This window comes from Sparassis crispa (genome assembly GCF_003851025.1).
Source record: "Sparassis crispa DNA, contig_000000F, whole genome shotgun sequence".
NCBI lineage: Eukaryota > Fungi > Basidiomycota > Agaricomycetes > Polyporales > Sparassidaceae > Sparassis > Sparassis crispa.
In genome coordinates, this window is record NW_020939747.1 from 1781467 (window position 1) to 1806133 (window position 24667).

The 24667-nt window shown below is 50.9% G+C and overlaps 9 protein-coding genes across 9 annotated transcripts; 5 read left to right on the top strand and 4 right to left on the bottom strand.

The window, feature by feature from the left end:
- Positions 1 to 129: 129 nt before the first annotated feature.
- SCP_0106140 (hypothetical protein) lies at positions 130 to 3461 on the top strand (the record flags this gene model as incomplete). The annotated part of the gene is made up of 13 exons (XM_027752844.1): positions 130 to 407; positions 464 to 508; positions 563 to 588; positions 645 to 722; positions 775 to 980; positions 1029 to 1136; positions 1185 to 2004; positions 2062 to 2293; positions 2352 to 2458; positions 2511 to 2615; positions 2668 to 2784; positions 2834 to 3153; positions 3210 to 3461. 13 exons carry the CDS (start codon positions 130 to 132, stop codon positions 3459 to 3461), a joined length of 2694 nt encoding a protein of 897 aa, XP_027608645.1.
- A 396-nt stretch (positions 3462 to 3857) lies between these two features.
- Positions 3858 to 5768, top strand: SCP_0106150 (hypothetical protein; the record flags this gene model as incomplete). Its single annotated transcript, XM_027752845.1, has 14 exons — positions 3858 to 3860; positions 3924 to 4098; positions 4159 to 4345; positions 4411 to 4497; positions 4554 to 4587; positions 4646 to 4720; positions 4773 to 4826; positions 4887 to 4957; positions 5016 to 5077; positions 5136 to 5233; positions 5288 to 5325; positions 5379 to 5440; positions 5489 to 5526; positions 5577 to 5768. 14 exons carry the CDS (start codon positions 3858 to 3860, stop codon positions 5766 to 5768), a joined length of 1176 nt encoding a protein of 391 aa, XP_027608646.1.
- A 243-nt stretch (positions 5769 to 6011) lies between these two features.
- SCP_0106160 (Probable protein transport protein Sec61 subunit) lies at positions 6012 to 6442 on the bottom strand (the record flags this gene model as incomplete). Its single annotated transcript, XM_027752846.1, has 5 exons — positions 6012 to 6024; positions 6072 to 6086; positions 6142 to 6229; positions 6288 to 6321; positions 6380 to 6442. The coding sequence occupies 5 exons, from the start codon at positions 6440 to 6442 to the stop codon at positions 6012 to 6014; spliced, it is 213 nt and encodes a 70-aa protein (XP_027608647.1).
- A 440-nt stretch (positions 6443 to 6882) lies between these two features.
- SCP_0106170 (predicted protein) lies at positions 6883 to 8988 on the top strand (the record flags this gene model as incomplete). The annotated part of the gene is made up of 1 exon (XM_027752847.1): positions 6883 to 8988. One exon carries the CDS (start codon positions 6883 to 6885, stop codon positions 8986 to 8988), a length of 2106 nt encoding a protein of 701 aa, XP_027608648.1.
- A 147-nt stretch (positions 8989 to 9135) lies between these two features.
- On the bottom strand, positions 9136 to 12973 carry SCP_0106180 (Putative glycine dehydrogenase (decarboxylating); the record flags this gene model as incomplete). Its single annotated transcript, XM_027752848.1, has 16 exons — positions 9136 to 9180; positions 9232 to 9254; positions 9307 to 9392; positions 9447 to 9584; positions 9637 to 9731; positions 9787 to 10132; positions 10187 to 10216; positions 10269 to 10359; positions 10412 to 10457; positions 10511 to 10558; positions 10614 to 10733; positions 10789 to 10968; positions 11023 to 11723; positions 11775 to 12377; positions 12447 to 12507; positions 12557 to 12973. The coding sequence occupies 16 exons, from the start codon at positions 12971 to 12973 to the stop codon at positions 9136 to 9138; spliced, it is 3030 nt and encodes a 1009-aa protein (XP_027608649.1).
- A 736-nt stretch (positions 12974 to 13709) lies between these two features.
- On the bottom strand, positions 13710 to 16340 carry SCP_0106190 (DUF1741-domain-containing protein; the record flags this gene model as incomplete). Its single annotated transcript, XM_027752849.1, has 14 exons — positions 13710 to 13779; positions 13844 to 14121; positions 14172 to 14249; positions 14301 to 14410; positions 14460 to 14521; positions 14580 to 14695; positions 14748 to 15054; positions 15105 to 15239; positions 15296 to 15486; positions 15550 to 15662; positions 15718 to 15766; positions 15823 to 16014; positions 16073 to 16213; positions 16269 to 16340. The coding sequence occupies 14 exons, from the start codon at positions 16338 to 16340 to the stop codon at positions 13710 to 13712; spliced, it is 1914 nt and encodes a 637-aa protein (XP_027608650.1).
- A 1361-nt stretch (positions 16341 to 17701) lies between these two features.
- Positions 17702 to 19711, bottom strand: SCP_0106200 (hypothetical protein; the record flags this gene model as incomplete). The annotated part of the gene is made up of 3 exons (XM_027752850.1): positions 17702 to 18596; positions 18656 to 19586; positions 19636 to 19711. 3 exons carry the CDS (start codon positions 19709 to 19711, stop codon positions 17702 to 17704), a joined length of 1902 nt encoding a protein of 633 aa, XP_027608651.1.
- Positions 19712 to 19904: 193 nt separating this feature from the next.
- SCP_0106210 (hypothetical protein) lies at positions 19905 to 21326 on the top strand (the record flags this gene model as incomplete). Its single annotated transcript, XM_027752851.1, has 1 exon — positions 19905 to 21326. One exon carries the CDS (start codon positions 19905 to 19907, stop codon positions 21324 to 21326), a length of 1422 nt encoding a protein of 473 aa, XP_027608652.1.
- Positions 21327 to 23223: 1897 nt separating this feature from the next.
- SCP_0106220 (hypothetical protein) lies at positions 23224 to 24420 on the top strand (the record flags this gene model as incomplete). The annotated part of the gene is made up of 1 exon (XM_027752852.1): positions 23224 to 24420. One exon carries the CDS (start codon positions 23224 to 23226, stop codon positions 24418 to 24420), a length of 1197 nt encoding a protein of 398 aa, XP_027608653.1.
- Positions 24421 to 24667: the final 247 nt, after the last annotated feature.

Genomic DNA, 24667 nt, shown 5'->3' on the forward strand with positions numbered 1-24667 from the left:
TTCTCATTACTGTCATTACGGCGTTGTTCTGCACAGGTCTCAATGTGATGGGGTTTGGCGCTTGCTGCGTAGTAGGAGGATCTGGGTCTAGATCTGGTTGGAAGTCAAGCGTAGTATGAGGACGCTGCCATGAGCACCATGTCTCCCCGTCCTTCTGCTATGTCTGTGGGCTCTTCGTCGTCTCCTACTCCATTTCTCAAAGCTGTACTATCCTCCCCAGACGTGACTTTACGAGGCCATAAATCCAAAGTCAATGGACAACAATGGCCGCCATCCCGTTCAGTGTCTCTTTCCGCTCAATTGGACGCCTTCGTCAATCAAAATGAGGTTTCTGGTCCCCTAAATCCAGATGAGTTGTTTGCAAAGTACAGTGTGGCTGAGATGAAAGCGGTTCAGCAACGTTTAAGGTGCGCTGCATGTACGTGCATCCAGCTAAATACCTATAACCCCTGGTACATTTCAGAGCGGACGCAGATGCCAAACAGGAGGAACTTCGCCTCATGGTTGGGTACGTGTATTCAATTCAGTGTGTGAGTGTGATGGTTCACCTATACTACGAAAGCGTAGGGAACGGTACCGTGATCTACTGCAAGCTTCAAGTTCGATTATCTCAATAGCACAGTCCTCTAAGCGTGTTCTGGAAGCTTTCGGTGAAATGCGGAGCACGATTGGATATGCAGAGCTTCCACGAACACCCAAACGTGCAGTGTCTGGAGAAGAAGGTAGTGTATATATCTTGCCTGCGTTCGCAACGTCCTAATTGCGAGACCCTAGACAAGTACCTGCAGGCTCTGCAATCTTTGTCTGCTCATCTGAAGCTATTGCTGGATGCACCAGAACATCTGTGGCGTCTAATGGAACGCCGAATGTACCTCCATGCGACTTGGCTGTTTCTTTTGGCGCGCGTAGTGCATCGAGCACTCCTACGAGAGGACGATGACGATGACCAGAGCTGGCATGCATATGGTGTAGACGTTCCTGTAAGCCATATATTCATTAGTTTTTATGGCACTCAAATTTTGTCCCAGGGTCAATTTCCCATAGTACAACGCCAATGGGATACAGTCTCGCAGTTCCGCTCTCAGATTACACACAAGGCAACATTGTCTCTTCGCGAGCATATGGGATCGCCAGCGGTATGTAGAGTCAACCAAAACATATCCATACTCTCAACTTGTTCGTAGGAAGTTTGCGCCACTCTTCTTACCCTTCACCTGCTTGAGTCTCGGCCACTAGCTGAGACATTATCCATATTTCTTTCTCAGAGGTTCAAAACACTTTTCACAATGTTGTCTCATGGTCCCGAGCAAGTTGGAAATGGACTTGCTCGGGATGCCAAGACAAATACCAAAGGGTTTGCTCGATCCCGCAAAATTATCGTCCGGGACGTGAAGCACAGATTGGAAACGGTCTTCGTTGTCGTCGTACGGACACTGGATATTGCACGCATTATTTTCTCGGACAACACTGCTCCTCACGAAGCGTCAATGATGAAGCGTGCCCTCCTGTCTATTCAAGCAGAAGATACCCCTTCAAGCAGTCTTCCTGTCGAGCTTCAATTGACGACGCATAGCCTGCTTACTTCCCTCCCATCATCTACTCACTTCCTCTTACTTCCTTCCAGTATCCGTTCGTACAAGCCGTACGTCGATAGCGCCTCGTTGTTGTCGTCTATGCCTCAGTCGCAATTGCAACACAAGCTTGAAGACTGGTTTCACAAAGCGGCGGACAACGTTCGAATAGCCATGGAAAAATGGTTCTCATGTCTTGAGAGCATTCGAGAGGTCTGGGACACCCGGACCTTTGCATACGGTTACATGGACGCAGCTACAGGGTTGGAAGTAGATGAGAAGACTCACTTAAAGTCCGTCGTCGATGAGATCTCTCAGCGGCGAGTCGTAGACGTGTGGAAATCATCGCTCTCTCTTGCAGAGATTGCATTCCGAGATAACCTATCATGCGCAATCGCCACGTTAAAGAGACCCTCGCCAGATAGCAGTTTAGGTGCGTTCAGGATGTGTTGTATATCTCTAGATCTGCTATAACCGCCGCAACTCGTAGACACTCGGCCTGTCGAATATCTCTTCAAAGCTCCGCCTTCAGTCTTATTCTCCCAGAGCGGACTCAACCCTTCACTCGCTACGGCATCATTCCAGAAGTACAAACACTCTCTGCAGCGGCAACTCGCCGGTCGAACGCCGCTGCTGGATACTGTTCTGACTTCAGCGGAACGTGATACGCATAGCCTCCAATTGGACTTAGAAGTAATAGGAGGCTTTAGCGAGAACTCCCCGTGAGTGAATTCTTACCATACCTGAATCTTTTTCTCCTGATCACATAGATGTGCGTAGCATGGCTACTCGATTAGCTGAGGATTATCGCCCCGACGCGGAAGCACTGTGCATGAGGGTGGCCGATACACTAGAACAGACTGCGGATGATATCTTAGACGATACGGGCAAGCAACAATTCGATGTTGATGTTGAAGTTCACTAACAGAATGACTACAGAGCCTTCTCTGCGGACTCTCATTTTCATCGGACGGTTAGCGGATGACTTCGCATCGTTCTCGGCATTCGTCACCAATATAGGCTGCGAGCGAGCTACAATAGACGGTGAGTTCTGACTAGCTCCTAAGCTGGATGTTCATTCATGACGCGGGTGTAGAGTTCCAGCAGAAAATGAGCTTACTGTATGATCGTATCATCGAGAAATGGCGGGAGCACACAATCCGCAAGATTATCAAGGACAGTTTACCAATTCAGGCTCCTCACAGATGGAGCGGTGCGTGTTGATTTATCGGCATTTCAACTGTCATTTATCTATGCACCAGCTACCGCAAATACTTCCAGTCCCATACGACCATCATCTGGACTGATGCAAAGTTTACTTTTATTATCTACCTCAACTCAGCAGCTGGGTATGTCAATACACTCTGCACGACAGCAACCTCTTGTCGAAGTCACCCTTCGTCGTTACATCAACCGGTTGCACGATCACATCGGATGCAACGAGTCCACTGTTCTTCGGGAGAATATGCAAGATCTCTGGGATCTGGCCTTCTTACGAAGAGTCGCATGCATGTGGGGCGATGGGGAGTGGTTGAAGGTTGTGCAACAGCTGGATACACGAATGGTGCAACTACGAAGCAAGGTGATACCTTACCCCCATTGGTCACCGAAAATTTGCGCTTAACTACTGGCTTGTAGCTTATCGAGCAAGGTGCATCAGAGACACAACTCGAGTTCGACGGTGCTCTGTCAGAATACCTGTCTCGGACACAGACACTTATCCACCCCTTCCTCCCCCCATCACCTTCACCCAGTGTGAAGAGCAAGTCGACAAGCCTTCTTCGCCATGGGCAGCCTGCTGTGGAACAACATGTTCAGCCGGTGTTGGAGCTCGTGAAACCTTCACCGCGATTTGGTTTGCTCCTTGTTGGCGGCGGCACAGTTCAGTGAACAAATTTTGTCGTGGATCTCGTCCCGTCCTGCTGTCGAAGGGGTCTTTCAAAGAAGGTTCGGTGATCGTCTGTCATTTGTTAAATAAGCTTAATTAGTTGGAGGTGATCACGACGGCGACTGACTGTTATTTAAACTTGCACCGTCGGTCGGTGGCGTTTGTTCGATAACGATGAGCAGGGCATACATCATACTCACTTGATCAGTGCTTACGGCGGCGGCGGATGAGTGCTACTACCTCCGTTGACCGTGTAGATCAAACAAAATGATAGCACAGCGTTATATTTTGTGTTTGAGAGGCTGTACTGGCTGCGCTGATGTACATGTCGCTCTCCGGAATGATCTGAGCATCAGGTCAGAGGCCATCTCGGATCTGTTCGTCTGGCAGGACACATCATGGCAAGAGTTCTCAAGCCGGCCGTCACAGGCTTTGCGCGCTCATCATTCTGTCAACGTCCGTAGGTAATATCTCGGAGAGCTCTCCCTCGTACTCCCAAGGTCACTGGTGGCCTATGTCGACTTCGCCTTTGGCAGGACCATTGGCAGTTCTCCAAGCCGACGGGACGTTGTAACGGTCTCTCCAGGACGAGGACCGCAACATTGGCTGGTACTGGTTTACCGTGCCGTATGTACGAAGGTGGGTATTCATAAATTGTTCCTGTTTTTCGATCGAACCAAACAGGCTTTCTACCAACAGCACCTGCACCAAACCTACGGAGCTTGACTCCGGTCTATCTCGCTCTCCACATCGTCGGAGGCCATATGGCTTTGCCGATTCTTGTCTTCATCTACTTAGTATCAAAGAAAGTCCGAGCCCACCGCCATCCAACCGTCGTCAATTTTTGCGTAACATGGATAATTTATTCTGTCACGTATTGTCTGTTGTAAGTGCTAGTATTCATGGATGCTCTGACGAAAACAGCGATCTGAAGTTCATGAACTATTTTAGAGCCTATGGCGGCAATAATTACGATGAAATACCCCCTGAACGATTATGCATTGTGCAAGCCGCCATGATATACGGCGCCCCATCAATGTTTGTGTGTCCTCCCTCTCTGTTCATATCCTTCTGATCGAAGTTTCTTGTGTCAGGGCGGTCGTCGCTGGTCTGATCCTTGTCCTCTACGTGAGATATTATCAGTTCTACATAAATTTTGATACTCTGGCTTATCATGCCGATTCAGCTTTGGGATACATTCCACGGACACTGGAAATTCCTAAACGTGAGCAAAATACCCTATAGCGTGCAATTGATCATGGTAGGAGGGATTTCGTACTTTGCAGATCATGCACTTATAGTGTCATCTCTAGATTATCTCGCCTCCATACATTGTGTTCTTTTCGTTCTTCGCTAGTGCGGCTTATGTTTGTTCTCCAGTTTTGCAATTATGACCATGGGCAACTGACCTGTCGATTCACACACAGCTGGGCATCACGCAACCCGAGAAAGTTAGCGCAGAGAACGGGCTTTATTGCACGTTACGAACAGGAGACTTGTGAGGCCTCTTGCATTCACTTCGGCGTCGTGCGTCTATAACCTCGCGTTCTGGCCAGTCGTCCTTACGTTGGCCCGGTCTTCTGTGGTACTGTCATGATGATTATCATGGTGTTTCAGCGTATGTAGACGCACTGTCGCGCGCCGCTGTCCTTCAGCTGAGTCTAGACGCTTTTCAGTGACGATTCTAGTCCGGTACTGCATAGGGCTGCGTCGGATGAAGCATCTGTTTCCCCTCGCAGACGTCAAAAGGCCATCTCTTTCACCCTGGATCCGAGTTCGTGTCCTCAATATTTTGCATCAGACTGAGTGTGAACTTGACATTTTTCAGGCGATAATCTTTATGTTTTATTCATGGGTGACGTTTGGGTATGTCACGACGCCCGTCATTCAAGCTTAAAACTCTGATCATACACCCGAAGAGCATGCATGTCCTTCTTAATGGACTACCCCACTGCTTTCCCATACATTTCTCAAGCAGCTTGTGAGTAGTATTCCTTGGTGAGAGGAGTCATGACCAATCCCATTGCAGTGCCGCTCGTAGCCTTTCTCGTCTTTGGGACTCACAAAGTGAGTAAACCAGAGGTACCGATTATATTCTTACTCCATGCAAAATTCAGGATGTATTTCTTGTACTTTGTTGTCGCCGGGAGAAGAAGAAATGGGAAACAGACTCAATATCGGACACCCACTCGGGAGGAACGCGGTCCACGTCACCAGTGGACCCAACGTCTTTCGATGCGATGGATCAGCTCAGCCCAATTCTTGCACCTGTGCCTGCGATGGAACAACGAATTGCCGCAGCTGTGTAACACCCAATACAGCACTGCAATTCAAGAGACTACGATCGTGACCCTGCCGTTTGGCGACATCAACTCGCTGTGACATCCTGAGGAACAGAGTTAAGGATGGGCGGCAGGGGAGAGAGGGACGATAAACTGGAGATGAGTGCCGTGAGAAGTAACCACACAGCAATCGTCTCCGGGGATGACGCAGTGGTAAGATGCAACAATATAGACCTCCGTATGTACATATCGTCCGGGCTGTTACACCGCCTACGCCCCGCCTCTGTGAAACAGTCAGTGGCATCCTAGAGTGGGAATGAACACACATACACAAGGATGTTGTTACTAGAAATAGTCGTCAATCGTAGCATGAAGTGACATGCATACTGCGTAAACTCACATTGGAATATGGATCAGTTTGACGAAGTAACCGATGAAGCCCATTACTCCGAAACCAATCGCGACAGCTTTGCAGATTTGGACGAATTCTACACGACAATATCAATATCAAATTAACCGCACAGCTCTGTTGTTCAGTCGTCCCACCTTTTTGCGAGGGTTTTGTACAGCGAGTCAAGAACTGGATACAAGGAATGGTCAGGACGCAGCGTGTAAACGTAAAAAGGTGATACACGTACTTGGTTCCCATCCTTAAGGAACTGTTGAGGGATCTCCACGAATTCTTTCAACTTGTCCGACATGGCAAGGATAACGAGAGACAAACAAGGGAAGGAGGGATGAGGTTGGTACTGGTGGTCGCGTACGAGCGTTGCGGCATCTCATCCCGGTCACGAGGTCATTTCTTCTTTTGAAACTGTTTTTGCTCCCCCACGCAAACATCTCCGAAACCCATCACTCTCGAGTCGGCTGCGCAGGGAGGAATAGAGGAGGTATGTTTGGTCAACTTAAATATGTTTTGAATCTGCTAAAATACCTTGCAGCAGGGCCCGTATGAATGTTCTTGAGGGGTCACGTTGAAACACTGCGTTCTGTTAGCCTCCTTCGTCTTCGCGCAGCCGGGACTACAACAGGGCGCGTTACTCCATGGGCGAGCTATTCCAAAATTGCCGGCACCCGGCTGTTGCCCCCGTCCCTAGTGTGGAAGGACGGATCACCACCCTCACTGAGAATTGTGCATGCGATGGAGACGTTTCGGTCCTTTGTGGATCAAAACGATGTAAATGGCGTACATACTTCGTACCGGGCCCTCAAGGAGTATCTCCCGGATACTCCTACTCACAGGACGGCAGAGATGGTTTCCATTGACCGCCAGGTGGTCGTTGGAGCACTGACGGTCCTAGTCACCTCTGGGTCACCGGCGGACCGTGCGCTTGCGGAGGAGATTCTCGCCGACTCAACTCGTCTTGGGATTGAAGCGTATCTGCTTTACGACGCTATATTTCAAAGCTTTCTGGGTCGCGGTGCTCTCCAAGACGCGTTCACTTGGTTGAATCATATGCACCTCAATCCTGGAAGGTGCAAGCCGCAGGGCATCCATTATTTCAGCCTTCTGCGAGCATGTGGAACGCACAAAAATTTCCGATTCGCGCTTTCGATTGTTGAATCCAAGCAACCGCCTACGTATGCGACGTACAGGACCCTGTGCAAGGCACTATCTCGGAGTGGTTACACCCTGAGCGTTGTCGAACTCCGTGACCTCGTTACCAGTATGAAATCATACGGTGTCTCCTTCGATCCTTATCTTTTACGGTTCATCGTCGATGGTTACTCAAATGCTGGACGTTTTGACCTTGCAGAGGAAGCAGAGACTCTTTACTTCTCCGCATTCGATGTTCATTCTGACCTCCGCTCTGCTGACTTCAATAAGGACCGACGCTTGTCCGTATCAGCCAAGAAAAATGGAAAGTGGTCCGCGCTCAGCCTGTATAACAAGTTCCGAGAGGAAGGTTTTTGTGCTACACAGAGTACTCTGCAGGGCGTGCTGCATCGCACGACAGCCATTCCGGTGTTACGCTTCTGGGAAAGGGCCTTCTCTATGCAAGCTGGTCCATACGTATGGGCCAAGATTATCCGCAACGCCATTGAAGTAAACCGATTGTCTACAGGTCTTGATCTGTATCAATCTGCGATTTCCTCGGGTATACATCCGACGAACAGTATGCTTCATCCTATTCTTCGTGCACTGTGTGCTTCAGGCCTGCGCCCTCCCAGTGACGCTGCCGTTGACCGTGCCTGTGATTTGTACCACGAGTACGTTCGCCTCAATGACACGCCCCAAACACGGTCAGAATCCAATGAGGCAGAAAATGGATCTTCCGTGAACTCCACACAACCGGACGCGCCCATCTACAATACCCTTCTCCGCGCCCTTTGTTCTTCATCCAACACGGAGAAATATTTCCCCATAGCACTCTCGCTCTTGGAGGACATGCGGTCGCGCAAACTGTCGATGGACGATATGACACTCACTTCCGTCACCGTCCTCCTTATGCGTTCATCATCGAGTTTCACTGAGGCGCTCAAAGCCTACAGACTCGTCTGTCAATCACAGGACCGTCTATCCCCCCTACAGATGGAGGGTTACTCCGCAATACTGAATGCATACTGCAAATTATCCGATCGTTTCAAAAAGGTTCCCCCCGCTCGTCTCTACTTCGAGATCGTCCAGGACATGCGTCTCGCTGGCCATGATATAACACCGCATGTGTACACTATTCTCCTCCAGCAGCTCGCTAAATTGGCTAGACTGGATCCCAGTCTCCGAGATCAGGTTGCCTCATCGGTTCGGCGAGTTCACGACTTCCTAAACGTTGAGGCCTCGTTGAAGCCAGACACCGCCTTGTGGAACCAGTTGATGGATTCCTATCAGCGTGCAGGTTGCTTCCTGGAAGCGTACCGCATATGGGAATCGTTGTATAGGTCGCACGAATTCGACGCTACGAGCATTAGCGTCATCCTCGATGCATGTGGATACGCAGGCCAATACGATACCGCCCTGCAGATTTACTCGGACTTGGTGGACAGCGGGTTTCAGTTTGACCTACGCAATTGGAAGAACTGGCTGGAATGCCTGTGCCGGTTAGACAAGGTCGATGAGGCTCTGAAGGTCCTTTGCCTGGAGATGGGCGAGGGGGCAGGTAACGTGGAGCCGGACGAAGAAAGCGTGCGGATCGTGCTCAAGTTTGCTACTCATACGAACTTCGAAGGGGAGGCACGTGATCGTGTTAAACGATACCTACCCCACCTTTGGAAACAAATGAGCCAGGAGAGGCGAGTCGTATTCTGAACCTCTGAATTGGATTGTGGATTACTAGGGTATGTAAAACAATAATTTACAGGAATAATGCGCATGGTTGAGCAGTACGCAGGGCGAATAATGGTCTATCTAGTAGAATAGAACGACAGGCAGATGGGTTTCGATTGTCTACACAACTCACGGGGAAGGAGCAGCCAGCTCCTCTACCGAAGGGCAATCGCACTGGACCAATCGTCAGTATTGCCAGTGTCCACAGCAGGAGAAATGACTCACGATGAGATGCAGATCACCATATGCTGCAATACAGTCGTCAACAATCTGTCCGCAGTCCAGAGTCATGAGACTCACCATCGTCAATCCTAGACACCGTGGGCCAGAATTTCCTCTCCAGTAGCCCTGGCACAGGATACGCGGCTTGGTGGCGAGAATACGGCCTATGGAGATAGCACGTCAAAAGCGCCGCGCCATCTAATCGCTTATGTGCCTACCGGTTCCACTCCTCTTCAGAGAGGGCGATAATAGAGACAGGATGTGGGGCATTCTTCAACACGTTGTTGTCTTTGGGCTGCTTGTTCGTGATGATGTCTTCTACTTCTTGGCGGATTTGGATCATGGCATCACAGAACCTGATGTGATGCAATAAATTCCGACGCCTGTCAACGAAATGTGTGTTCATACCTGTCAATTTCTTGCAACGTTTCTGACTCCGTGGGCTCAATGAGCATGCACGTCGAGATGGGCCAAGAACATGTAGGCGGGTGGAAGCCGTAGTCCTGATACCGCAAGTGTCAACCACGAATCTGAGACAGTGAGAGAGCACCGCCATACCTGAAGACGCTTCGCGAAGTCGTTCACCTTGATGCCCGCAGCCTTGTCGAACTCAGCGAGGTCAAGCAGGAGCTCGTGCGCAACGCGGCCGTTGCCGTTCTTGAAGCGAAGGTTGTAATGTGCGGACAGGCGATGCGCCATGTAGTTGGCGTTCAGCAGCGCGATCTTTGAGGCTTGTGCGAGACCGTCACCACCGAGCATCTTGATGTATGCCCAGGAGATGAGAAGAATGGACGCGCTTCCGTACGGTGCAGCTGCAACCGCGTTGATTGCATTATCTCCGCCAGTTGCAATAACTGGGTGGCCGGGCAAGAAAGGTGCGAGATGCTCGGCGGCACAGATTGGTCTGAGAATGAAACATCAATCATCATTCACTGAACGCATCCACGAATCAGCGTACCCGACACCTGGACCACCGCCACCATGGGGGCTTTCGTACGGATGAGTGTTCAGTACTGCTGAAGGCGCCATGCAATGCTTACATAGCGAAGGTCTTGTGCAAATTCATATGACAAATATCGCCACCACATGTCGCAGGATTAGTCAAGCCAATCTGAGCATTGAGGTTTGCACCTAGGAGAAAATTCATACTCCACTCCATGAGGCAAATCGAACTGAACTATACCATCGAGGTAGACCTGTCCGCCGTTGTCGTGGATGATCTTGCAAGCCTGCACAAGACGCATTCAGTAGGAAGTCCTGCTGTCTGAGCACGAGTACTGACGTCCTGCACACCGTGCTCGAATACTCCGAACGTCGACGGGTATGTAATCTAGGTTGAGGAGATTGTTGAATTAAATGATCAAAACGCCAACATTGCCTCTCACCATGAACGCAGCGAGATTGTCCTTGTACTTCTCAGCCTTAGCCTTCAGGTCTTCCAAGTCTAGATTGCCGTCCGTCAGAGTCTTTACGGGCACGACCTTGAGGCCAGCCATAACAGCCGACTTTGTAGCACGGGATGTATCAGCTTCAGCGCATATAAGGTAGCAGCTGTCTCACAGCAGGGTTTGTTCCGTGTGCGCTAACAGGAATGAGACAGATATCGCGATGGCTCTCGCCGCGGGACTGGTGGTATGCCCTGATGACCGACAGACCAGCATATTCACCAGCAGCGCCAGAGTTGGGTTGTAGAGAGCAAGCATGGAAGCCAGTGACCTTACAGAGGTCAGACTCGAATTCCTGAAAGAGAAATGTGAATATATGCGCAAGAAAAATGCGCGCGGTCAGTCACACCTTGATCAACTGTTCGTAACCCTTGACCTGATCAGCAGGGACAAACGGATGCACGTTGCCGAACTCGGGCCATGTCAGAGGGATCATGCTGCTCGTGCTGTTAAGCTTCATGGTGCAACTGCCCAAGGGGATCATAGCGTGCTCGAGGCCGAGGTCCTTCGACTGAAGATGGTAGATGTAGCGAAGCATCTCTGTTTCCGAGTGGTGCGAGTTGAAAACCTGGTGGGGAAGGTACTCCGATGTCCGTTGAAGGGGTTGGGGAACGGCGGAGGATTGCACGGGCGCGATGACAGAAAGCGATATTGGCTTGGCCGATGCTGCTGCCGCGAAGACGTTGGTGATGTCGACGATGTCTTCAGGCCTGACACTCTCGTCTAAGGTCACTCCGACGAGCTTGTCATCGACCTTGCGGAAATTGATGCTCGAGGCCAAAGCTGCTGAATGCACAGCATCCGCATCCTTCGCGGCACCGCTCACGTCGAACGTCAGTGTATCGAAGAAATCTGTGTTTATCGCCTTGTAACCGTAGGCCTCGACCGAAGATTTCAGCACTTGTGTAAGCGCGTGGACCTTGCTCGCGATGCGTTGCAAACCTGTGGGACCATGGTACACAGCATACATCGCGGCCATGTTGGCGAGAAGAGCCTGACTGGTACAGATATTGCTCGTCGCCTTCTCCCGTCGGATGTGCTGTTCCCGAGCTACGTAAGATGTTAACATTACACCCTGTATCAAGGACGAAAAAATCTCACTTTGCAATGCCAATCGGTACGCGGGCTTCCCGTACACATCTCGGCTCCTACCAATAAGTCTTCCAGGCATCTTACGCTTCAGTTTATCCGTGCACGCAAAGAACGCTCCATGAGGACCACCATAGCCAGCTGGGACACCAAAGCGGGCAGAGTTACCGAGGACAATGTCAGCACCCCATTCGCCAGGCGGCTTGAGCACTGTCAGAGCCAAAAGGTCCGTCGCAGCCACAACTAATGCGCCCGAACCATGCATGACTCGGACCAGGTCACCGTAATCTTTAATGCTGCCATTAACATCCGGATATTGCACCAGTACACCGCAAAGGTCCGAAATGAGATTTTCATCCTTGGTAATCGAAAATACGTCTCCTACAACAAGCCGGAGACCAAACCCATTCGCGCGCGTCTGGAGAACGGCCAGAGTCTGAGGCGATACACCTTTATCCGCGAAGAAAGTATGCTTCTTGTGACCGGACGAAGCATATGCCATGACCATCGCTTCTGCGGCAGCGGTAGCTTCGTCCAGAAGTGATGCGTTCGCAATTTCCATTGTCGTCAGAGACATAACCATTGTCTGGTAGTTGACAAGCGACTCAAGACGTCCTGAGGCGATAAACGCGTCGTCAAACTAAAGATCAAACGTTCAGCGACAGGCACTGAAGAAAAGCGTACCTTGGGCAATCTCAGGCTGGTAAGGCGTATACGGCGTATACCAAGCAGGACTCTCCAAGATCTAATATAGCGCGTGAGGTGTGCATGAGTTCGAAGTATAAAACACGTACGTTGCGGAGAATAACCGGCGGCACTACCGCATTGTGATAGCCCATGCCAATGTAGCTCCTGAAAGGCTTGTTGGCATGGGCCAAGCCTCTCGCGGTGCGGTATAACTCGGACTCGCTGAGGGAGGGTATGGACTCATTGCTCACTGTCGCGGAGGAAATTCTGATCTTAGGAGGCACTGTGTCCGCTATGAACGCATCGATGGACTCATAACCGAGCTGCGAGAGCATATAGGAGACGTCATGGTCGTCTGGGCCAATATGGCGGTCAACGAACGTGTCTAACGCAGCAAACGAAGAGGGCGGTTTCGCGGTGGCAAGACCTCGCGCGAGACGCGTCGCGGCGAGAGCAGAGCGAGTGCACAGAGTAGGCCGAGCTGAACCAAGACATGCGCGAGAAATACAACGGAATGCCGCCATTTGGCGACCTTCCTCCTCGCAAGCAAGTGGCGATGTGGTTGAGAGGGACCGCCTGAACTACTTGAGAAATAAACGAAAATCGTGTATTCACCGAGCCATTCACCGAGTAACAGTTCTGCTTATCGTCTGGACGCTTTATATACTCTACGGGCCCTCCCACCACGGGCGCTCCGTCAATGGTCCATCGCGGCTCTCGGAGGCATAGAACACCTGTAGAAATTCAAACAGAGGCGTTTTCACAGTAAAAGAGTGTGTTGGTGTTGGATCAAAACCCATAGTGGTTGCTGATACTTTTGCGCAAGCTCGAATTTCTGCAGGCTGCAAGCGTTGTGCGCCCAGTGAGGCAAACGGAGACGAGTACGCGCGAGTCTGGCCCGAGTTCTGGTGAAAAAACTTTTTCACCTGACTCGGCTCCGTCGCTCTTCCGCCTCAGTTGCCTTATGTAGATGTAACGTCGATCCTCAACAACTTGTTCAAGTTTGATGCTCCTCCCCAAGAAAGTCATCAACGATGTCTATCTTGCATTCTGCTACTAGCTCTGATATACTGTGCAATAAGGATCAACATAGATTTTGAACTCAGTGCATTCAAAGGTGATCATTTCCAGCTCATAACCTCAAGTTTGGTATACCGGCTGCGAGTCTTCCAGAAGCCAGAATCCAATGCGTGAATATGTAACACTGAAGTACAGCATGCACAGAACCTATTCATTCACCGAGGATCAGCAGTACAGCATTTAAAGCATCAACGCCATGCCATCTGTATAAGCATAGCGAATGAATCCAACAAATTCTTCAGGCTGCTTCCTGGGACAGGATGAGAGAAGGTAAGCCACAAGGTACGGTGGCAATATCAAAGGAAGGCACTCACGGTGGCTCTTCGGCACCATGAGTGTGGTTGCTGTACACAAGGCCATCTTTGTCGATTTCACTTGCCACGATGCGCAGGGCGCGGTTAGCTGACGGTGCTCCCGCATCCCGAATTTTGGCCTCGTAGTAGTCGGTCAACGTGATGATGCTCGCCAGAGCTTCAGTCGCATGGTCTTTTAGGTCAGCCGCCCCGTTCCGCGTCGGTGGGTGAGGAAGAGCTATCTTTTCCAGCATCGTCTTCTGCTTCGCGAAGACGGCGGTTGAACGGACTACCTCGTACTAGGAGATGCATCAGCCGGAGACCAATAATCACACAGACATAGACGTACAACCAACTCATGTACGGCTTTAGGATCTGGCAAGATACTATCTGAATGATACAATGCAAGGTCTAGGACAATGAGCGTCTGTGAACAATTTGAGCGATAGATCTCTCTGACCAGAGCGGTGTCATATACCTCTTGTACGAGCCGCTCTACGCCGCCCGTGGTAATCAAGCTATCCAACTTGTTCGCCAAGAAATCGAGCAAGCCAATAAGAGCTCTCCAGAAGTCCTGCCAGAGGTAGTCTGTGCTGGGTAAGGGTCACAGAAAATAGGACACGGCAAGGTGTCTCACCTAGGTGAACGCGTTCCTTCTGCAAGAACCACAAGGTCCGGTAGCAAACCCGGACGCACGTACTGCATAAAATTGCGGATTAGAGACGATCAAACACGACGATTCCCTTTCCTTACGCACATATAAGAGTACACTTCCAGCCGCTTATGCAGGTTATGACGCAGCCATAATACAGAACAGTCCAGTAGTGCACACACAGGAGCCCTTGCAGGCGACAAAGGTAGAAGCGGGAGCCTCTATTATGCCATTATTGTAAACTGGTACAGCGAGATCTAATTGTCCACATACCTGGCGACATAATCTAATATCCGCCTTGTTCATGCAAAGACTGCTTAGTATCTCTTTCCTCTCGGCCATGACAAGGAGGGTGTTCAACGCTAGGTTGGCGTATGCTGTTGCACGTGGAGATGAAGTGGAAGATGCATGGGTCAACAGGTATGAGGAGAGTGTCAATAGGGTATATGGGAGAGGTGCGATTCTCGAGGTGATTTTATCTGAATCGGTCTCTGGAGTTTCTGCAAGCACGCGACGGAAAGTTTCATTGGCGCTGAGAAATTCAAACACAGGTAAGAGAATTACACAAGCTTCGATAGGTCTAGATTGAATTGAGTGTCAGTACTCAAGTATTGGTGGGAGCGAACGCACTGCTGCTTGAATAGCTCCCGAGGAGGATCTACCGGAGTGGAAGCTAAAGCACGGTCAGGACGCAGGGATGTCAATAATGACCCTATTGTTGATCCCAACGCTGCCGGTGAGTCATCCGATATGGATTGGTACGACCTGGGCCAAGAGAAATGAATGAACGACTGCATAAGCAATATGCGGAGCGCCTTCACTTTACAACAGTATCTGCAGCGAAGTTCGAGACCCAGCAAATCTTCTTCATGAGCTCAGTGTTTGTCGTGTCTCTGATACGTGCCAGATACGGATTGAGCTTCGCTGCGTCCGATTTGTGGAAGTTCGCTAGCAACGACAGCAGCAGAACAGCTTCGAAACTATACTGTTCCGTTTCTGGGGAAGTGATAGTCTATGCGTAGTCGGAGTAGAGTGAGCTGTGCATACACGAATGTCATGATTCGATTAGACATACGGTAGCGATGCATGGAAAGAGATCACGCCGCAGGAAATAGGCTCCGACGCTCAGCTGGTTCACGCCGCAAACGAAGATAACAGCCAACTGGAGCACTTGGTGACGGAGACTAGCTGAGAGGAAATATGTGTCACACGGATATGCAGCACCCATGAGCATTAAATGTACCTGGAGCAACAGTGTCGCTGAGGATCTCTTCAATTGTAGCTGTAAGGTCCTGAGATGCAATAACGTGTAAACGAAGTCTGAGATGCCTTTGAACATCGCACTGACGTTGAAGACTTGATCACTCTGGCCAACCCCACCTGCGAACACCTCCATGATCTCCCATCCGGCTAGATTTTTGCCCAGAAGATGCCGACTGAGTACCGAGAGTGTCTCCAAGGCGTGGACCTTCTTGACATCCTCATGCTGTGCGGTCCGCGCAATTCGCAGACACGATGTGGTTATTGAATGGAGGACCGGCTACTATCACGGCAGTTACATTTAGCTGCTAGGTCTGCAACGACACCGTCCTACTCACCTTCAAACGGCCCAAGCAATCGCTCCTGTTGATCCTGGATAGCGCATTCGAGAGAAACTGTTGGTCTACGTCCAGTTCGAAGAGGTTGGACCAGAAGCTGTCTTCATCTTGGTTTGGAGCAATCTGCCCTGGTAAAAGACCCTGCACAATTGACAATTCAGGGCGAAATAGGAATGCAACCTGCTAGAATGCTTGCCTGGAACAGCTTATTGTATGTCGTGACGAACTTTGAGGTGAACACCACAGACTCACGATGCGCGGACAACATACAGAGTTGCTATTGCTGTTTTCAGAAGTCATGTCGCGCGGCCAAATACACACAAATTTCCGCCTGAGCGACCTCTAACTTCGAACGCAGATATCTCCTCAACGGCAGGGCCGTTTCTCTCGATTCTTGCATTTTCGGACTCTCCTCGTCAGCGCGCAGGGCATGGTACCAACAGATATACCCTTTCTCTGCTATATCTGTTCACTGTTTTCGGCAGCTTCCTTCTGGCTCAGAAGTGAGCTTGTCATCGTTGGATGGGTTGGAGAACATCAGGAGGTGGTGGAGGCTCTCTGGTAGTATGCTAGGCAGGGCAGGGATATGCATTTGTGGTCTGAAAGGATCTGGATTGTATGTGATTTATCTCAGACTGCATAGCACATATTGGGAGGTTACAGAACTCATGCTACTGTCAATGATTCCAGTGTATTTTGTGTATAGACTACATATAGGATTCATGTGTGCATCAGGAATGAAGGATGACAGTGCTGAAGATGGGGAATAATGGATTCAAGGGCTTGAGTATCATACCAACTGCAGCATGACCTCCACCATTCTGAGTGCCTTCTACCATCTGCTGCTTGCTTAAAACCATCCAGATATCAACATAGAATATGTAAGACATGAAAAATGCAAACCGGGGAATGTTTTTGACCATCTGGTAATGGGGTCCTAGTGCTATGATCACAGATTGGATCCCACAGTGAGAATCAGGACATGCTTACCTTCAAATTGCATACCATGCCCTCTCTATGATCCTAAGAAGTCCTCTCAGAACAATTTCTCCAGTACTGGGACTGCCTGCCGCACGCAAAGTCGGTTCTGAGCTAGTGTGACGACCACCAGATCCGCGAGTATTGAACGGTCCGAATATGTATGTTTCTTGATACCATGCCCTGCGCGCTGACGAGGAGAGTCCAAAAATGCAAGAATCGAGAGAAACGGCCCTGCCGTTGAGGAGATATCTGCGTTCGAAGTAGGAGGTCGCTCAGGCGGAAATTTGTGCGTATTTGGCCGCGCGACAAGACTTCTGAAAACAGCAATAATCAGTCCTCGAGCGGCTACCGGAAATATTCACGAGATTAGATACGAGTCCTGAAGATCGATACCCGGCATACTTCTATTGAATGCGACGATACTATCATACTATGACACAACCAACAGTTTCATAAAACAGCAACTTGATGGAAAGGACAGGACGACATTAACCCTTATACATACTCTGAACGGTGCCAACTAGTACTGGGAGAACTTTTGGCAGACAGAGTGAGCGACCGGTGGAGTGGGCCAAGTGCTACGCCTGCACCTGGCGATCGAGCAAGTTCACGACCGCCTTCACATAGCACCACATGCACCGGTAAAGGTCATGTCGTCCCCGTAATCCCTGCGTCCACCATCTCGGTGATCCACCCCATAAGTGCATCGTCTCGTATCCGCACACCCTCCAACAAGTGTCGAATACCCATAAATGCCTTCCGCCCTCTCCTCTCTCCCTCTTTCTCACTTTCGGTTCCTCCGCTGAGTTCCATCGCAGCTTCCTTGTCTTCTGTTTCCTCTACAACCCCAGGAAAACCGAAGTGATCTTCGTCGACACGCGGTGCCGCGTCAGACGATGCGAAGGACGCACGGAACAGCAACCTCATGCAGAGCAGCGCTGTCAACGCGCTGGAAGGCGGATCCACAATTGGCCTTTTGTAATTGATGCTGGGTGAGCGCGGTGGGGGAGCAGGACGAGTGGTCGGGTCGTTCGTTGGATGTGGGAAGTCCTCCGACGGAAGTGTAATCACATCGCTCTGGGACGGATCCCGCGGAGATTCCTGCATGTTTGGCAGATGTGTGAGGACATGCCCGCGTATATGTGCCCTCGTGAGAGGCGGATGTGTACACGAGGCCCACGAGCAAGACAACTCAGAGCCTTCATGCGTGTTGATATGCTGCTGCAAGATGTGCTCGTACAGCTCTCCGGTGGATCCAAATACAGCTGCAGAACATTGTGATCGGTCCCACAGACACCTGAATTGTTCCATGGCTGATAGTTCCTTTCGCCGATCCACGCCGCGCACAACAAAGCGTTGGGGGGGACCAGGAAGAACCATTGCCTGCGCCTGCGTGAAGACAAGATTGACATTCTTAATGACGTCTGATGCCACCAGTAGATGGTACCGGTCTTGATATGGGGTGAAGACGTCCTTGTACAAATTCCAGAAATCCACTTGCGTCAGCTCACCATCAGGTTTGGCGACGAACATCGTTTTCATCCTGGTAGAAAAGTCACTTTAATATGTATGGCTGTCGAACCGATGGGGGGAATATGATACCATTCGTAACACCGCTGCGGTTCGGGCATAGGAACGAGTCTGTCCAGTTCCTCCTGTGTTAATTCGTGATCTTTCGTAGAAACTACCTGAGCCAGAGCAGTATGCACGGGACCACCGATTCCGACTGAGACTATTTCTTCAATTTGCTCTGAGAGGATAAAAGATACCAGTAACTTCATCGTGGCTGGCATTTGCGGGTGGAGAAGGAAAGCTTTGGACATCGGTGGATACGACAGATGCGTGTAGAGGTAGTTCATTGCCGCTTCAATCAAAGGTTTGTCTACGAATAGTGGCAAGACTCTGATGGCCGCTTTCAGCGCAGAGGAATCTTCTGTCAAATGGACCAGATTGGGAGGATTTGACAAAATCATGCTGAGAGTGGACAAAGATGCAATGATCAAGGAGCGATTGGACGTGCTGCCTGCAAGTTCTCGCAACGGGGGTATCGGGTTGGCCGTAGCTGGGGCATCCGGAGGTGGCAAGACCGAGGTAGGGGCGATGGCCTGAAGGAGTTCGATTATATATAGTAAAAATTCAGTATTCGCGTCTGAATCAGGTTTGACATTATGCAAAGCCAGCAGGATAAGCGCGCGCGTCCGCTGGTGGCCAGACAGTTCGTCTGCATTGGGTTCGTTGACGGCCGAGTTACGAAGCACGAAAAGCGATTCAAGAGCGTGTCGCTGCATCTTCTCTAGATCCTGGGGAAGAGCAAATAATGCAGCCATCCGAGTGCACTCTTCTCCGCCCTTGCCCACATACCAATCCGGCCATTCGAACAGCGCGTCCGTGAGTCCAGGTATGGCCCTCAGCACAAACTGCTCGTTGTTGCATAGTCGACAGAGACGGTCCAGAGCCCAAGTGACTTCAGAATCGATCCCGGAGCGGAGAGACAGCAACATCCGGTTGTTGGGAGCCGACTCAGTATACCATCCTGGATTCCAGATGAAGATGACAGTACAGAAAATGGTTTGCGGACTTACGCTCATAATCATCAGTAACATTTGGACGAAGTTGGGTTTGAGCTGTATGTGTTGCCGGTCGATTTGGAACAGCCATCGTTAGCGCAGCGTGGAGTTTGGCTTAGTAGCGAGCTCGCGAGCGCTAAGTCAAACTAGTGCTTACTAAGCGAGAGGCTGAAGGCGGAGGAATAGGCGCCGTAAGCGCCAGTCTGTTCCTCCTGCACCTACAGCCTCTCACTCGTTTTCATTCTGGTGTTTCCACACGCACGATCTCCGCCGATCTGTAACAAATGCCGTCCCAAGGACCTCCCCCGAGCGTTGGCGGTAAGGATTTGTCTTCGTTCCTTCCCGATGAGTCTGGATCAGGTGGAGGCACCGCGAGCCTGCCCAACCCGGCCCAGATGGCTTTGTTTCAGGAAAACCGGGAGCGGCAGGCCCGGAACGCGGCTAGGGCAGTACGTAGACAGGGCGGAGAAGATGGCGTCAGTGATGACGAGGAGCTGGGAATGTTGGATGGATCAGATGGCACATCTCCGGGTCAGTTAGACTCCCAGGAACCGTCGGCAACGCCTGCAGGCATGCCTTCGCGGCCCAGGACACCGGAGAGCAACACCGATGATATGCAGTTGCTTCGGGATGTTATGAAAATGACTCCGAATACTCGGGGCATCGCCCTAAAACTGTGGAATGCGGGTGTTGAGAAGTGGAGCGGTGCTGGCACTCGGACAGAGGCCTCCGTAGGGAATGGTGGCAAGAGCAGTGAGAATGCACTGATCACCATAGATTCCGAGAGCAAGGCCGATCTCTTCGCGGGCCGAGTTATCGAGATGCCCCAGGAACTTCCTGCACTCCTAAGGAACGAGTTCCATCTCCCTCTGTCCATGTGCACTTCCGAGGTGATGACCAAGATGCACAAGCACCCGGAACAGGTCCAGTATCGCAAGATGCACGATGGGAAGGGGATCAAGAGGGCTCTAATTGACATTGCACAGTGGCCCGACGAACAGGCTATGGGACCCGAGGAATGGCGCGATGCTTGGCGCAATTACTTCGAAATTCTGCCAGGTGTATGCGACGGCGAGATTGTCAAGCGCTTCTCGGAACACCACATGTGGTTATCTGAGCAGAGCGACTTCAAAAGGATCTTTCCGGTAATCCTTGCATTCGATATCGATGTACGTCGCGGTTATTTCCTCACAAAGAAAACCTTCGTTGTCGGCTCGAAGAGCTACAATGACCACTTTCTCAAAATCCGCCTGGAGCATATCGAAAAGGGTTCTCGATGCGCACTTCCTATTCCCGCGGGCCCTATTGTCGGTTCGTCTCAAACCCCCTATCGCACGCCGTCACATTCCCCCGATTCACGTCGCCCGCGCCGCGATGGTGCGGCAGATTCCACTGCCAAGCCCTTTCGTGAAGGCAGAGCATCTGCGTCCACGAGCATGCTCTGCCTCATCTGCGGTGAGAGTGGACATCGGGCCAGTCAGTGCGGGCGATCAACCATGTCGAACGGCAAGCCCGCATTCACCGTCTGGGAAAATAAGAAGCTGCTCGCCATCTCCACACGTGTGGAGATCTGCCTCACATGGAACGTCCAACACGGCCGCATGCCTTGTCGAGGTATGTACTGTCCCGGAACCGGTGGACACGTCTGCTCCTTCTGCGGTTCCGACGGTCATGCCGCTGCGACTAAGCGGTGCCTCGGAGCGTGAACACATTATCACACCATACGATGCTGAGGCCTTCGAGTACACTCTTCGCATGCTCGGCCTGTTCCAGCGCTACCCTCTCTTGCCACAAAAATTACGTTACGGTTTCCCAATTGGTGACTTCAATCCTCTTCTTCGCACTTTTGCTCCTCCAAACCATTCCTCTGGCGCTGAACATATCGATTTCATCCGCCAATATATTTCCGAGCAGGTTTCTCTTGGCCGCATGACTGGCCCATATTCGCAGGCTCAGGTAGAGCATATTTTGGGCTCTTTCTTCGTATCTTCCCCACTTGCTGTTGTCCCAAAGGCCGGTTCGAAAAAATTCTGTCTTGTGCAAAACTGCTCTTATCAGGACGAATTCGGAGTCTCCGTCAACAGTCAGATCAACTCTGATGATTTTCCCACCAAATGGGGCACTGCAGCCGAGGTGGCAGAAATCGTGAGTCCCTCTTCAATATCTTCCCAGTCGATGCCCGGTGCGCGGGAGGCTGCTCCGCTGAGATCATTGCCCGGTACGCGGGAGATCTCTGCGCTCGATCATTGCCCGGTTCGCGGGAGATCATTATTCTTTGGTCATTGCCTGGCACGCGGGAGATCACTGTTCACGGTCATTGCCCAGTGCACGGGAGACCGCTGTCTACTCGATTCATGCCCGGTGCGCGGGATATCGACTTGTTATCGCTTGCACATGCAGACTCGGAACACGTCCACTGCCGCAAACGCTAACTCCTGCTTGCCAGATCGCTAACATCAGCAAAACCGGGAATTTTCTCCAAAGAGATTATAAAGGTGTAATCCCACGTAACTTGTGCAATTTTTTCACCAAGCAATACATTGCATTGTAATCCTGAGTCAGATTGCAGAGTTGCCAACTGGCATAATCAGTTATAAACTCTGGAAACATTTTACAGGTTATGAAGCTCATATAACTTCCTGCAAAATTTATTATGCACTTGTAGCACGTAGGCACAGACCGTCCTAAACAGACCGAAACCGATTCATTCGGATCGGTTTCATAACTCTCAAAGTATTCCAAATTATGTCAACATATTATATTACAGCGGTACAACACGTACAAAGTGCTCTACATTAGAACCACTTGGGCCTACTCACTGCACCAAAACCCGCGTGCCGCCATAACAAACAAGTATTTAGGTCTACTTACCGCACCAACACCCACGTACCGCTGTAACAACCAACACTAGGAATCAACACACTTACATTTCCGCCCACAGGCATAAAACAATAGAGATTGAAATAGAACGCACCGCGTGTCGCTCCAACCACGGGAGCCCAACCAAGCTGCGCGCAACAACAGCCCGGTATCACCTGTGCGATACAGTTAGCCGCGTGTAACGGCACTCACCTGGCAGGCACATTGCAGTGGCAGATGCTGCGAATTTATACGCGAGTGAGGGTGGCGAGAATTGTCGGCGGACGGTAGTCGCGATGCATCGAGACTTGCCTCAGAATTGCCTCAGATTGCCTCAGAATTGCCTCGAAACAACTTCGGATCTTTTCACTGTGGCCTGGACAAGAGCCTTGCCTTAATGCTTGCATTTGGTGCGGTATCCGGGGGCCTGAATATGAACGATGCAAGAGCAACTCGGAGCGAGTTCTGCGGAGAGCGCTAGGCGTCTAGAAGTTCTTTCGACTGTGTAACCTGGTGAGCAACGTTTGACTTGGGTTACATCGCTCGACAACTCTTTGTCGACATGTATTTTTGTTCTAACTTGTGTATCAATTTCTGTTCTATGTTATCTTCTTTATAGACCTCTACTACCTTTACTTTGATTACAAATCAGTTTAAATATTACTAGTCCTGTGTAACTTACACAACCCTTGCTACCCCGATGTAACTGGTGTAACCTTACATAAAAATTTCCCGCTTTTGCTGATGAACGCACCTGCCGGTGCGCAAGCTGCGTGCCTCGATATTGACTCCGCATTCCGCAATCTGCCTATCAAACCTGCGCACAAGCCTTTCCTTGTTATCCAGTGTGATCCGGGTGATTTTTATGTCGATCACGTCCTCCCTTTTGGAGTCTCATCTGGGACTGGCGTGCAAGGCGAGCCGATGGACGCCATCATAGACATTCTCGATGCAAATGATATCGGGCCTTCGCACAAGTGGGTTGATGACCTCATCACCTTTCGCTTTCCCACCAACCAATGCAGCATCTCTGGCGCATATGAGTACGCACTCGGATTAGCTGATATCTTCCGCATCACTGATCCATTGGGCGTCCCCTGGCATCGGACCAAGTACTCCGACTATGCATCCTGTGCGATATACAGCGGTTTCCTGTGGGACCTTGGCCAGCGATCGGTCGCCCTGCCCGAGGAGAAGCGCGCGAAATACCTGGCAAAACTCACTGCATTCATCGCCACTGTCGAGCGCGGGCGGGTGTTACAACGTGACGCCATGTCCATCAATGGCACACTTTCCCATATCACATTTGTCTACCCGCATGGCCGTGCCTTCCTCACTAATCTCTGCAGTTTCATTGCTGCCTTCACCAATCGCTATGCCCCCCGGTTCGCACCACGTTCTGTCCTCTCGGACATGAAGTGGTGGCTCCACATCCTCAACGTGCCAAACGTCACTCGTTCGCTCACACCCCGTGGTCCGCTGCAGGATCTTGGCATCTGGGTTGATGCCTCCTCCTCCTGGGGCATCGGAATCATCATATCCGGTGAGTGGAGTGCATGGCGATGGCGGGGAGAGGCCGATGCATGGAAGGGTGATGGTCGTGACATCGGATGGGCTGAGATGGTGGCCGTCGAGCTCGCTGTTCGAACGATAGAAGCACTCGGCCATCGTGATGCGACTATTCTTGTTCGCGGCGACAACAAGGGCGTCGAGGGCGCATTTGCTCGCGGTCGCAGCCGCAATCATCAGGTCAACACCTCCATCCGTCGTACAGAGGTCATCGCCATGTCTCTCAATATTCTCTTCATCATACGCTATGTGAACACCAAGGACAACTTGGCGGACTCGGTCTCTCGCGGTGACCCGAATCCCTCGATGTCCCATCGTCAGCTCTCCTTCCAGCTCCCTGCTGAGCTCGCAGCCTTTCTCACTAATGTATAACACGACCTCATCGCTTCCTGCGCTTGCACATGCGAGCGTGTCGACCCGGTGTGACGGGTCTGATGCTGCCCAGGCTGGGGTAGCGCAGATCAGCCCGTCATCGCGAACACTGGCTCGGCGAAAACCTAGAAAGCCTCGTTCTGAAAACCAAATTGTCCCCTCTCTTTTCCGTCCTCACGTTCTTGCACGTGATCGCCTTGCGCTCTGGACCACGCCACATGCGGTTCACTTTCGTTCCTCTCTATCT